The following is a 15,039-nucleotide window of genomic DNA, read 5'->3' on the forward strand; positions in this document are numbered from 1 at the left end:
CAAATAAATAAATCTTTATTAAAAAAATGTGACTTAAATCTCACATATGATATAAAAATTGGCTCTAAATGGATTATAGACTTAAATGTAAAATGTAAAACTATAAATATTTTAGAAAAATGTTTAGAATATAGGGCTAGGCAAAGTGTTCTTAGACTTGACACCAAAAGCATGATCTATAAAATGAAAAATTGAACACTATCTCTTCGAAGGTATCAACTTTTGCTCTGTGAAAGCCTATGTAAAAAGGATGAAAAGACAAACTGCAGACGGGAAGAAAATATTTGCAAATCACATATCTGACATAGGACTAGTAGCTACAGTAATAAAGAACTCTGCCAACTCAACAGTAAAAAACAATCCAATTAAAAAATAGACAAAAGACATGAGTAGACATTTCACCAAAGAGGATAGATAAATAGATGGTGAACAAACACAAAAAATGATGTTCAACATAATTAGCCATAAGAGAAATACAATTTAAAGCCACAATGAGATATCACTACATACTATCAGAATGGCTAAAATAAACATAACAAAATCAAATTCTGGCAAAGATGCAGAGAAACTAGATCACTCATACATTGCTGGTGGGAATGTAAAACAGCTTTAGCTATTCTGAAATAGCTGGCAGTTTCTTATAAAACTAAAATTAAATTACCATACAACCCAGCAATCGTATTCCTGGACATGAATTCCAGAGAAATGAAAACTTAGGTTCATACAAAAACCTGTACACAAATGTTCATAGCAACTTTATTTATAATAGCCAAAAACTGGATTTTGAATTGAAGCCTTTCAACCAGTGACTGGTTAAACTGTGATACATACACATGATACATACTATTGAATACTGTTCAGCAATAAAAAATATTATGAACTATTGATACATGCAACAACATGGGTGCATCTCCAGGGATTTATACTGAGTTTTTAAAAAGCCAATTCCAATAATATGCATACTGTGTGATTCCATTTATATAACATCTTTGAAATGACAAAATGGTAGAAATAAAGAACATACTATTGGTTGACAGTGTATCTGGAGTTACATTCCCAATGGCAGCTGACTTTTGAACTGTAAATGTACACCAACAGAGAGAAGTAAAGGCCACGAAAAGAGGAAATTACTTCGATTTCCTATATTGACCTCCAATATTATGAAAGACAAAGATATGGTTAAGAAAGGCCTGAATATAGGGAGAAAAAAAGTAAAGCCAGGACAATAGAGGCAGAAGTAAGAGCAAGAGACACCACTTCAGATCATTTAACAACCTTCACTCATTTATTCAATCAACAAACATTTAATAAGGTCTTGTGTTCCAGTCATTATTAGGCACTGGGAATACAGCAGTGGACAAATCAGAGTTTCTCTGCTGTCACTGACTTCCCCCCCACCTTTAGTGGTGTGAGAGAGACACAAAAGGAAGACAAATGAAAGAACATATTAGGTAGTGGAAAATCCTAAGGTGAAAATTGAATAGAGTAATATGGTAAAGAGTAAGTGGGGTCTACTTAAGATTTAAAGGTTAAGTAAGGCTTCTCTGAAAAAGTGATAATTAAGCTGAGCTCTGAATGACAAGAAGGAGCCAGTACACATGGATCTCAAGGAAAATCATTCTAGATACATGGAAAAGTAAGGAACTGATACATGTTTGAGAGGGGGGAAAAAAAAAACAGGCCCAGTGAAGCTGGAGTGGGCTGAGAAAAGGGTAAAGTAAAATAAGATGAGCCTTGAAAGCCAGAGTATGGTGTTTGGATTTTAAGCAATGAATTTTATTCTAAGCATAATAGAGATTGATGATCTTGGCCAGATACCAATGCTCCAATGCCAGTAAAATGCCTACACCCTCTGCCTATCAGATAATACCATGAAAAAGTGAAAGGGGCATAATTCTACCCGACCGAAGTTAAATCTTAAAGTAACTGTTAGTTTACCTAGAAGTGAGATCAAACTTTCTGCTATTAGAAAGGTGGCTTAAAGGTTAAATTAAAATTAACAATGGAAAAAATAAAATTAATACATAAGCTTTGTACACATGTAATTTGTGCCAACAATATTTATAAGCAAACATTAATTTACTGCTGTCCTCTGTATTCCAAAATGATGCTATCACTATATGTGATATTATCAAAAGTTATCAAAAAGATCACAGGATCATTTTTAGGACTCTGTACATTCAGTACATACTATAGTTTCCTCTAGACTCTCTCTTCTATCTGAAAACAAAGAGAGCTCCAAAACAACATTCTGCTTATGCAATAATTCTTAAATTCCCCATCTCTCCCATCTATTACATAAGCAAAAACTTAAAGATAAGAGGTATTTCTGAAGGATCTGCTAAAAAGTTCCAATTAACCAAATTACAGCTGCATTCTGGAGTGGAAAGGAATAGCAGTGTCCACAGTTTGTTAGCTACTCTAAGGACTGCCCACTGACTAGAGGTTGCCTTCATTCACAAGTCACACATTAGCATAGTGTTTCTGCTGCTCTTGCTGCTGCTGCATGGTTCTTATTGCAAATAATTCAATACTTTGTCACATTTTTCATAGTTATTTTTCATTATACCTCCAGTTTTTTTCTAACCATCTATTTGTATTTACACACTTTCAATTCATTATCTGAAAAAAATTAGGAATGTTCACAGGCCTCTAATTTCTGCACTCCCAATGCTAGTGGATGGTCTATGTATTATGACTTCACTATGGGAGTTGTCTGGCCTCTCAGTTATGGCTTCTCAGTTATACTTAAACCCTCAAAACATAAATTAAGAAAGCTATGCTAGGTCTAAGTGTCACAGTTATTCAGCATTAAACCATAGCCTCATATGGTTAATAATTATGGCCATGAACTCCCTCCAAGGCCCAAATCCCCCTTACAACAGCCCAGACAAAAGGTAGACATATTGACCTTTACTTCTTCTGAATCATGGTACCCTACCAACACCCCCTTCTGTTTGCCAATCTCTCAAGCCATACACAGCACTTTCTGAGCCAATTATCCATGGATTTGTCCGTTAAGTACCTAGTTGGACAATGGTTTTTCATACATCAAAATTGGATTGGAGTTTTTCTCTCTATCTTCATAAAGACTATAACATCAGAAAAAAAGAGACGGGGAACAGTAAAATAAGTGATTTCAAGCATAATAAAAGAAAAATGAATCATGAGATTGGTTCAGATGACTTCTAGTCTGAAAACAGTTTGAAAAAGAAAATCATTGATAGTGCTGAAATTGAGATACAAACTCTAAAAGAAAATCAGAGCAGCATAAAGTTTTAGAATTTGGCCTTTAAAGCTACATTAATGTCCATGTTTTCTTTTTTTTATTTCTTTTTTTGTCCGTGTTTTCTGAATTAAGAAACTTTTGCTAAGATCAATTAATTAACTAATTAATCAATTATTAGGTACTACCCAGTAAGTTACCAGAGTCAGGACAAGAATACATATCAAACAATATCTCAAAGGATTCTCAAATTAAACATTCTAAGGAAAAGGTAAAGATTTCCAGCTAATGACTCAACTGGTTAGAAAACTATTTCAATATAAATGGCTAGATAGAACAGTGGCAATAATCAACAGGTTTGCTAGTTAGTCTTGAATTTGAAGTAGGTATTTAACAAAAAAAATGATTGAGGACCAGATATGGCTAAAGATCAGGAATTTCTTTAATTCAAAAACCACACCAAACTGGAAACGTCAATAAAGAGGATCAAAAGGGGGAAAAAAGTGTTTCCTAACAAACCTAGTAATCATAGTCCAGTGGGAGAATGACAATACACTTGTGTTCATAGTTGAAAGAAAGGTTGAAGAATTCTATTAAGATACAACAAAAGGAAAGAGGAAAATTGCAGTGAAGGGTCCATCAAAGGCTCTTGTGAGTTTCTGAAAAGCTCAATGATAAAAAGAAACCTGTACTAGACATTTTGAGGAAGGTGGAACCAAAACGTAGAGCAGTTTCAGTTAAAGCTTTCAAGGATTACTAGACACACACACACACACACACACACACACACACACACACACACTGTAGCCCCAACTTCTTTGTGTAATGTTTTTCAACAGAGTGGAAAAAGAATACAAAAACTGGTCAACAGCAACTCCACTCCTGGAATACATCCTAGAGAAGAAACTCGTGCACATGTGCATCAGAAGACAGGTGCAAGAATGTTCATAGCGTCATTGTTTGTACTAACAGAAAACAATAGCATCCAAGTGTCCAGAGACAGTAGACAGGAAAATATACTCCTGTATATCATTCTATGGAATAATGTATGGAATTTTATACAAAAATGAAAATGAACTAGAGCTGTACACTGCAAAATTGAGCTTAGAATATAATTATGAATATAAAAAGCAAGGTGCAGAAGGTTACAGTGTAGTACCATTTTTACAAAGTTCTAAAACAAAGCCAAACAACATAATTTAGGGACACATAAAACTGTTTTAAAACAAAAAGGGAAAATGATAACACAAAGTTCTGGCAGTAGTTACATCTAGGTAGAAAACAAAAGGATTGGACAGCTGAAGAAAACATAGGTAGATTCAATAGTAATAATATATATAAAGTTGGACGATGAATTCACAGGCGTTTATTTTATTTTTATGCCTTATAACATTTACGTATCAAATAGGACATAATGAACACATATATAAATTTCCCACTTCCTTTCACATTCATTTTTTCTTTACATTTTACATATATATTATATAAGAAAAAGATATGAATCTAAAAACCACCCCTCCTATTACTTTTTTAGAATCCCAGCATAAATCCTGAAGTCGATCTAATAAATTTTCAATGGAAAAAATGTGAAATGCTAACAATACACTCAAACTCTACAAGTTCAAAATCATATAAGAATATGACTTACTTCATCAAACCATCAGAAAACTGCATCCTCTTTCTAAACAACAAAATGCCAAGAGAGCACCTTCTTGCTTCCCAGGTGAAGAAGAAAAAATCAAAAACAATTGTCTACATCTGTTCTTAACATTTTTAGAGCTTTAAGAAAAGAATGTTTAAATCTGAAGAAAGAGAAGTGAGCCAAAAAATTTGAAGTATCTTTTCAAGGCAGAGACATGCAAAAGGAAGTTAAGAGAAAGATTCCACCAACTAGTACATTGCCAACACTGTAAGTGGGAGTTGTAAAACAACAGCAAACTGACATAGCCAAGATTTACCCAGAATGTCTGGGGCTCACAGGATGCAGGCTGATTATATTGTTTATGAAGTTATATAAGAGGATGTCCAGTTTCCAAAGAATTAGAAGGCAAATATACTTCACACAAAAACATACCAAATATAATTCTTTTCATAATTCAAAAACCAGTAGTTCTAGCTCATTTTAATCCTTAATTGTACAATACTTTCAGAAAATACATTTATTTAAACTATCTGGTACTAGATAAATATTTACTATGAATATACAAATTCTTTAATATGGGAGCAAGGACAAAAATATCATAGGGAGGAAAGATGAAGTATTTTAAAGAGAAGAAAAAATGAACTGACATGATGTTGCATCAGCATTGCTCTGAATACCTGATCGCTTCTTCACTTAGAGTATGAGTGGTCTTGGGGAACTTCAGCATTTAAATGACTTGAAGTTTCCAACTTATTTGAAATAATAATTCTGGGGGATTTGTAATGAATACTTAATGTGTTTCTTATGCAAAAACCCAAAACCTTTCCAATTTTTCCCATGAATGAGAAATATAAAGAAGGGTTTGGATCTCAAATATTCTAAATGCTTCACCAATATAACCTTCAATCACAACAGTGGCAAACCTAATATCCATAAATTCTGCCTTAAAAAATTCTTTTGATGCTCTAGCATGGTATGAATGTTAAACTTTTGTTTTGTTTTGTTTTTAGCATGGGTCTTTAATAGATTTTTTTTCCCTCTAACAGGAACACATTGCTCTTAACTGGGTACTATCTGAAAACCTCATCCAAGGCTTTACCAGCCTCTCTCACTGACAACATCATATTCCACATATTTCTCAGCAGGGAAGATTGGCTTCCAGTGGGGAAACTTTAGTATCAGCTTTTCCAAAAAGCCTGAAAGGAGAGTTAAACTGAATTGCTCTTCCAGAAAACAGGAACGTCCTTGCTGCCAAATCTAAATCCCCTAACACCATGGGACATTTCCTATGATTCTGTCTGTGGCAAAAAATGAGATTCCTGTAATATTTCGCTTTAAAAATGTTTCTTCAAATAATAACAGTAATAGCGATTATAATAGCAACACTGATAATTATAATTGTGGAAGCTATGCGTTTTATATATTTAATATGTGCAATCCTCACACAACCCTGCAAAGTATCATTCATCCAGTTTGACAGGTGAAGGAACTGAAGCACAAAAGGACTAAGTGATTTGTTCAAGGTCATACAGTGAGAAAATAATGTTGGCTACCTCTCTTGAGCACTTACTACACACTGGTAATGCTCTAAATACTTTAGTTGTATTAACTAAATCTTGATCCTTATACTAGCACTATAATAATGTCCAATTTTTGATTGAGAAAACTGAGGCACAGAGAGGTGCCCTATGTCACCCACACGGCAAATGCTGAACTGAGTTTCAAACACAGGCAGTCTCGTTCCAGAGCCCACACTCTTAATCAGGAGGCTATACTGCCTCTCCAAATGAAAGAATTTACGGTCAAACACAAATCTAGCTCACTCAGAAACATGACTTTCAAAACTGAGGTTCCAAGGTGGGTAAGTCAGAGGGGGAGATGAACCATGAGAGACGATGGACTCTGAGAAACAAACTGAGGGTTCTAGAGGGGAGGGTGGGGGGGGATGGGTTGGCCCGGTGATGGGTATTAAAGAGGGCACGTTCTGCGTGGAGCACTGGGTGTTACACGCAAACAATAAATCATGGAACACTACATCAAAAACAAAACAAAACTGAGTTTCCCCATCATTTAAACTATACCACATTCCTCCTTTAGTACAGCAAAAGCTATCAGATAAGCAATATATACCAACATATATGTTAACTCAATAAAATTCAGTAAAAATATATGTAAAAATCCAAATTATTGTTTAGAGATGTGAATAATGATAATAATCTGTCAGATACACACATAAACACGTGTTCATTCTTGTGTGGGGTAACAGCTGCATAATCCACTGGAAAGCCTATCCCACCAGGAATCCAAAGCTCAAATGCTCCTGCCCTTTCTCCACATACACAGTCAAATGAAACCACATACTTTCATTATCACAATAACTTGTGGCACACAATTTCACTGGACAAATATTCTAATTTCTGTCCAACACATATGCTATACAACTGTACCTGAACCCTGCATATTTTCCATTAAGTTCACGGTCCCTATCAGAGTTCACTCGTTCAAATATTTCTAACTAACTATAAGCTTTATCACTCCCTCTTGATCACAATAATTATTACCTAAAGAATACATCTTTTAAAAGAGCAAAAAAGTGAGAAAGAAGGTGTTATTTTGTCAGAGAGTTGAGGTTTATATAATTGTATCCCTTTCCCTGCAGGCTCACATGCCTCCAGAACCTGACCCAAAGCAGTTCCCTCGGCCTAGGATCCTATACTCAGTAGTATGATACACAAGACATGATAGTGGCTGAAGCACTATTATTAAAGAGAGATTAAAACAGCTGTACATTATGCTGAAGCACTCACTCTTCCCTTTACAAACAGACGGTCCTGGATTACAAGCAGCACTTGACCATTTAAATCACGACAACAACCAGATTTAACCAGCTGGGCCATATTCTCCTAGGCAATGCCTGTTGACCTCCTCAGTCGCAGCTGCTCAAATGAAATTCTCATTAGACAACTTATTTTCAGAAGCCAAAGGACTCTCTGATTAAATATATGTATTTAGATATAGAAGTCCTTTTTAAAGTATTCATTTTCTGACAACTGTCGCTTATGTTAGAGCCCAGCTACATTGGCAACAAGATGGGTGATACAAGGATAACTAAAATTCATCATTTAATCACAGCTGAAGGATTTTTATCTTGGAAGCATTTTAACCTGAACCTATAATCAGTCTTTCTGCATATTCCACCCACCAATATCAACAGTATTTTAAAAGGTAGATTCTGATATTCATTCTATTCATCCATCCATGCAACTATCTCTCTCTCTATCATCTATCTCCCTATCTACCTATGACCAAAAAATCAAGGTTAAATTTACAACAAAATAGAAACCTTGTCTATTTTCCCACAAATCTCACTTTCAGAGGAGGCACTTCAGACAGAACACCTTTGTTCATCGGTGTTTCAGCAATCCAGTCAAATCACTGCCCTGAAGAAGACATTTCTTGAGGGATGGCAGATAAAAGCCTAGACAATTATTTGGCTGATGAAAGGATCTGCCTGTAAGAGAATAACTTCCCTAATGCTATGTGGAGAATTTTTGTTTTATCATGTAGATATTGTTTTAAAATAGACCATAATAAATAGACTTTTTATAGATCAGTTGCTGTATATGAGGGGAAGTGAGGGGGAAGGTATTTAGTCTGATAGAGTCAAAACAAGAATGACTCAGGAAAAGTCATTTATTATGTCAATCACACAGGCTTGTCATTCGTGAGGTATGGCCTTCAAACCAGGAAATAGAAGTGAGACAGAGGGGAGTAACGCATTTGAAAGCTCGTATATGTCCCATGGGATAAGAGCTGTCCCACATGAGGATAGGGACCTGGGGCTTTAAAGGGTCAAAGCCAAGCAAATATTGGTGAAGCTATTATACCTCCTTAGACCTGAGATATAGTTTTATAGAGTCAGAAATCCCATTATACTGTTCTGTAGTGTTGCTCTGAGCAGATAATTAAAATTAGGAATCAAATTCAAAATAGAAAATAGAAATCTTCATGGCTCCCAACTCCAAAACATGTCCCTCTACTTTTAAAAAAGTATTATTAATTGTATTACCACCTTCCTACTCACCCAAAGTTTAAAAGCTCTGAGCAACATTTGAACCATTCCTCTCCCCTGGTCTCCTTGCTAAAATGTCAACTCCTAACAATTCTATCTCCTAATATATTTTCCATATGCATCCCTTCCTCCTTTCTCATTTCTGCCGCCTTAGTTTAGGCCCTCATTATCTCTAGCCTGAAACAATTTCCTCAGTGTCTCTCCTGTTCCCATACATCCTACACAGTGCTGCCAGATTAACTTCCTGAAGGATAGCTCTAAATCCATCACCATGTTGTGCTAAAAATTAGTCAATGGTTCTTCCACAGTCTTCGATCTAAAGTGCAAACTCCTTAGCCAAGAATTTTAATTTAAAGGGCCTTAGTGATCTGAACACAACCTACCTCTTCAGTCTTATATCCCATATGCATTGTCACATACTTTAAAATAGAACATGAACCGTTGGCTATTTTAAAGGACTCTGCCTATTCCTTCTGCCTGAAATGTCCCTCCCCCTCCATTTCTGCCTATCCAAATCCTTCATTCTCCAAGACCAGATTAAGACCCATTTCCCTTTAGAACCTTTCCATGGCTTCCTAGGCCAGTGCAATCTATCCTGTAAACTCCTGTAACATTTTATCTATATGACTCTCACAGAACCTATCATATACTAGACATTGAATTAGAGTTCATTTTGTATATATCCTATACCTCTTACAAGAATATGAACTCTTTAAAGTTAGAGACTATTTTATTCATTACGGGTGCCCCATATTATATAGCATAAGGGTTCTAAACCTAGGATCCAGAGGCCCCAGGAGTCCATCTACAGGATTCAGGGGGCCTTGGATGGTGAACCTGGACGGAAAAATTCTTTTTCACTAACCTCTAATTGAAAATTTGCACTTCCTTAAATTGTGGATACAGGCAACAAACCAGAAAATATTCATAGTATTTGTGATACTGTACCCAATAGAATTACAGTATATTTTTATATCACACTGTACTGGTTAGTGATATCTCAAAATATCTTTTGTGTTTATCACTACTTTAAAATTTTGATATTTTGAGTCCCTTCATTAGATCTTGTTGTTTGATGCATTAGTAAAGCAGCATTTTCTACCATATCACAAAATTTTAGAATTATTTAATATTTTAATGTAACTCATTTTCTCTGTAATTCTGTGGATTTTACTTTGTGCATTTAAACTAAGAAATAACCTGTAGTCTTCACCGACTACCAAGGAAATCCATGGCCAAAAAAAATGGTAAGAATCCCTCGGTTCTACTACCACCTTGCAAAATAAAAAGAAAACTTGTAGAAAAACAATCATGATACTATGTAGTTCTTGGTTAGGGCTATTAAAAAAACATATATGATGAACTATGAAATATTGTATTAGCATATTGTTCATAAAAATTCATAGAGCTTTGGTATTAGAAAAAGACCAATCTTCTGTCCCCTAGCCCTATTAAAATGGCAATTAAGATTGCCACACACCTCCAAGGACAATTTATTATCTTCCAAAGAAGATTATTCCATACATGGACAGGTACAACTGTGACACAGTTAATTTTGTTATAAATGATAATCTGGTTCATTGCAACTTCTTGTTACTGATCTTCATTCAATCCCTATGGAACTACATAGAATAAACCCAATCCTTCCTCCACATGACTTTACTGTTTAAAGACAACCATCGGGGCGCCTGGCTGGCTCAGCTGGTTAAGCGGCTGCCTTCGGCTCAGGTCATGATCCCAGGGTCCTGGGATCGAGCCCCGCATCAGGCTTCCTGCTCAGCAGGGAGCCTGCTTCTTCCTCTCCCTCTGCCTGCCTCTCTGCCTACTTGTTCTCTCTCTGTGTGTCAAATAAATAAATAAAATCTTAAATAAATAATAAATAAATAAATAAAAATAAAGACAACCACCATGTCATCCTTCATCTATTTTCTCTGGGATTAATATTACTAGTTCATTCAACCATTCCTCCTCTTATTATATAATTTTATGTCTGTTATCATCTCAGCTGCTCTCCTCTGAGACTATCCCAATGTTTTTTAGTCCCTCTTAAAGTGTGGTAATTCTCAACTCAACACCATAATTCAGATGCATTGTATTGAGCAGGGAGTTCAATGGGACTACCAACTTCGGAATGCTACATACTGTAATTCCAGTAATGCTGACTGAGACAGCACTACCAAATTTTTGCCAATATTCATCATGCTGACCCCAGTGTACTTTCTTTAAAACTCATTAAGTTGTTGTTTTTTTTAATTCATGCGTCTGCTATTTGAATTTCCTTCAGTAATTATTTGTGCAGCTAGGAGTTTTGGTCACAATCTCTGGACTTAACAATAAGATCTATTAAATTTAATCTTGATGGGTTAGTTTTAAGTTCATATTTTCAGTTTGTCAAAACCTTTTGAGTTTTGTTTCTTTCATAGGTTTTATTCAGTGTTCCTCCTAGATTTGTAGACTCTGCAAGTTTGATGAGCATACTTTTATCACTTCATATTTATACTTAATATATTATATACATTAATACACATTAAAAAAAAGCCTGAAATTCTGATGCCTAAAATGTATATATTACAGAAAACAAAGTTCAGTGAAGTACATAAAAACATTATTTGATAGTAGGAATATAGTGATAAAGTACTCTTAAATGAGAAGTCTCATCTTGCAAGTGCCTCTCTTGTATCAAATCTTTAACACACAATAATAAAGAGGAAGAACAGAAAACTAACCATGACTTGCAAGAGAAAAATTATTTTAAATTTCCTAGGAGTTCACACTGGAAAAAAAAATCATCACAAATCAGTTTCTTTATTTTTGCATGAAAGAGCTCTCGAAAGAATTTTGAAAACCACTTTCTTATAGAACTAAACCATCTTTTTTTGTAAATCATAATTAAAATAATCTAGCAATATCACTTATTCAGATTATTGATCTGACAGCTTCATTTATTCTAGAACATATCCAAGTAGGGGAAAATAAAGTGTCTGAGCAGCCAGAAGTCCACAAACAAAAGATCATGTATATTACCCAGAATCTCTCAGCAACTCACCCAGACATATATGTTTATATTTTACTTATCATCCAGGGGTTGTGATCATCTATTTTCATAATTTATAAATGAAAAAGAAACAAATTAGAAATTATTCTCAACAATGCAAAGAGTAACAGCCTGCAATCTGATATTGAAGGAAGAGAACCCAACATACACACAGACACACACGCGCGCGCGCGCGCGCACCAAAAGATACCTATATCAAGCAGACACAAGAACTCAAAAGTCTCATAATTGCAGAGAAATAACCATAAAGCCAAATAGTCCTAATTATCTCTATGATCTCTGGGGGCATCATTACGTTATAGCCTGATAAAATAATTGACATTTATAATATGATAACCATCACAGTACCCCAAATTTATGTAGTTTACTGCTCATATGAGACTTATACATTCATTATTATAGTTAATTCTCAAAATGTTTGAGTTACCCAGTCAAGTATTAGTGCCACACCAAATTTTAAATTTTGTGGCTCAGGGAAACTGAAGAACTTACCCAGGGTCACTTAACTATTAGACAGGTATTGGAGTTCACAATCTACTGCACCATGACCCTGCATCATCAAAAAATATTTACATTTTTGTGCCATATCATCTGATTGGTAAGTCAGGGAGGTGTGTGATACATTTTAGAAACTTCCTTTTGTGCTGATGTGGACATATCCACAGAAATTAATTTGAAACTTTTAAACTTTTAAGCCCTTATAGGAATAAAATTAAGTTACATGAAAAATTCCCTTATATCCCCATTTCTCTACAGTGCCACAGAACTCTAAATTTCACTTACAGTGTTAGCAATAAATCCAGAACCATTAACTACCCTACATTTCAAAGTCTAAAATCTGCACATAAAGAACGAAAGAACATATATAGTACAGTAATCACTTAGACTTGATTTATTTAATTTAAAAATATTATTAGAGTCCTCTCTCATGTTTTTTAGGACCTAGGTGAACCTAAGTGAACCTAAGAACATCTCCTGAGAGAGTAGAGAAGGTGGATGTGGGATGATGCAATAGATGTCATGTGTCACAGCACTTCCCTCTTGAGCATTTAGCTTTGACAAATTAGAAACCTCAACTCTCAATTCTACAACATTTGGAGGTTAAAGAATAATATTTATAAATTTGTAATATTTATAAAAAAATAAGGAGAAATAAATTAGTTTTGTTCTTATTTTTGTTTTATTTTCTTTTCTTTTTAAACAGTTGATCTTTTCACAATAAAACACTATCCATCAAAAGGAAATAAGGGAGAAAAAATGAAAAACAAAGTTGCAGCTGCAAAAGTTCCTATACTACACCTTTTTCCAGGGTAAAGCTTGCAGTCTGTTTAAAACCTTGATTTGTTATCATAAGAACACAATAAAATGCACAAAGTTTTAGAAAAATGGAGCTATCTGCTTAATACTCTCAATGGATCACAATCGGCCATCACCATGGTAACCTCTGAATAACTTTTTCCTAGCTAGTGCCAATTATGCACTGCTTTGGCCCTTGAAATCCCACTCAGTTTTTTTAAAGGCCTGGAATCTTTGAAAGAATAAAGCCCAACAGTTAAGTTCACACATACCCTCTTGTTCAGTCCGAGTCATTTCCTCAAGCTTCTTCTGTTTCAGTGTGTCCACCACATCGGCAAGGCTCCCTTTGCGGCGTTCTGGGGTTCCAAAAGTAACACTGCTCATTATCTCGCGGTCCCGACTCCCTTCGTCAGGCTTATGTGGTGAGGTAGAGGTATTTCGGAAGGAATACAGGGAACATAACTTATTATTCTCTGACTCCTAGAAAAACAAAATAAAATAAAACCATTAGAACATTTGTTTCTTTGCATACCGTTGGAGAAAATCCCAAACTCAGAATAACAGCATAGGAGGCTTAGATGGACAAAAAATATGAACCATCTCTGCTTTAAAAATACTAAACATTAAAGAAGCAGTTATTTAAAAAACTCTCCTGAAATTGAAGATTAAAACTGTTTATTTTTTTTTAATTAGAAACCAACCTAAGTGTTTCAAACCCTTAATTTTAAAATGGACACTTTGACTTCTTATTCATTTACAACCTTCATTTAAAATAGTTCGGATTCAATTATTAAGATTGGCAAAGTTTTTCTTTTAATTGGCACTTTCGTTAAATGCTCTTCCCACAGCCTAAAAAATATGTACGTCACAGTAACATTATCCTTGAATTTAGAAATAGAGAAATTAGCTTCAATATCCAATGTTAATTATTCAACAGAAAATATATAAAATATCTAAATCAGTGCCAGAAAGTTCACCAACCTGAACATTTTTGTGTGCTGGGGTTTGAGGAGAATCATTTTTTTTCCCTAGCCATACATCTTTCAAAGTTACAAAAACCTCTTTCTATTCCTTATCTTTACCACTTACACTTTAACACATAGTCACACACATTTAAAAGTGGTTTTGTTTTTATGTTTGTTTGTTTGAGTGATTGTTTTTAAAAGGACAAGTCTGCTACAGAAACATCTGCACAAGAATTACTTCACAATACAGAGAAGGTAGCTAACTGGGAAGAGGGTTAGATCCATCTGTGAGGAAAAAAATGCAAAACTGAGATTGAAAATAATAAGCACCTAAAAGTTTATAGGAAGAAAATGTTTTTACAGCTCTCTAAATCAGAACTGAGGGTTGGAAGCAACTGTTATTTAGCTACAGCCCATCAGTAATCTTACATTCACCTCATCTGTCTGGGCATGGGTATTCTCTTGCCCAATAAAACATCATATGAAATAAATAAAGCATCTGGCGTTTGTGATTCTCATCAGAAGCATGAACATCTTAACTGCTCCTATATCTCTCTCCCCCTTCACAAAGAAGCCCAGCAAGCTTCAAGAACTAGAGGAAGAAACAGGAGGCAAAAGTTACGGTAATAACTGGTGGGAAAGGGGGAGAAAAGAATAAATGGAGCCTAGACAAGTATAGGTTTTAAGATAACTGTACCCGATAAATGCTAGGCAATTAGTATTTTTGTCACTGTAGAAGATTAAATAAAACTTGTTTTCAGGGCTGTTGGGAGCATATTATGA

The 15,039-nt window shown here is 34.9% G+C and overlaps 1 protein-coding gene across 16 annotated transcripts in view; it reads right to left on the minus strand.

The window, feature by feature from the left end:
* Positions 1-15,039, minus strand: part of SOX6 (SRY-box transcription factor 6) — a 652,457-nt gene that overhangs the window by 315,855 nt on the left and 321,563 nt on the right. For all 16 annotated transcript variants that reach the window (XM_027580197.2, XM_027580203.2, XM_027580196.2 and 13 more), the window contains one exon: positions 13,564-13,771. In XM_027580197.2, coding sequence (XP_027435998.2) covers positions 13,564-13,771 — 208 coding nt within the window. The remainder of the gene's footprint in view (positions 1-13,563; positions 13,772-15,039) is intronic.

Source organism: Zalophus californianus, chromosome 11 (assembly GCF_009762305.2).
Source record: "Zalophus californianus isolate mZalCal1 chromosome 11, mZalCal1.pri.v2, whole genome shotgun sequence".
NCBI classification, from domain to species: Eukaryota; Metazoa; Chordata; class Mammalia; order Carnivora; family Otariidae; genus Zalophus; species Zalophus californianus.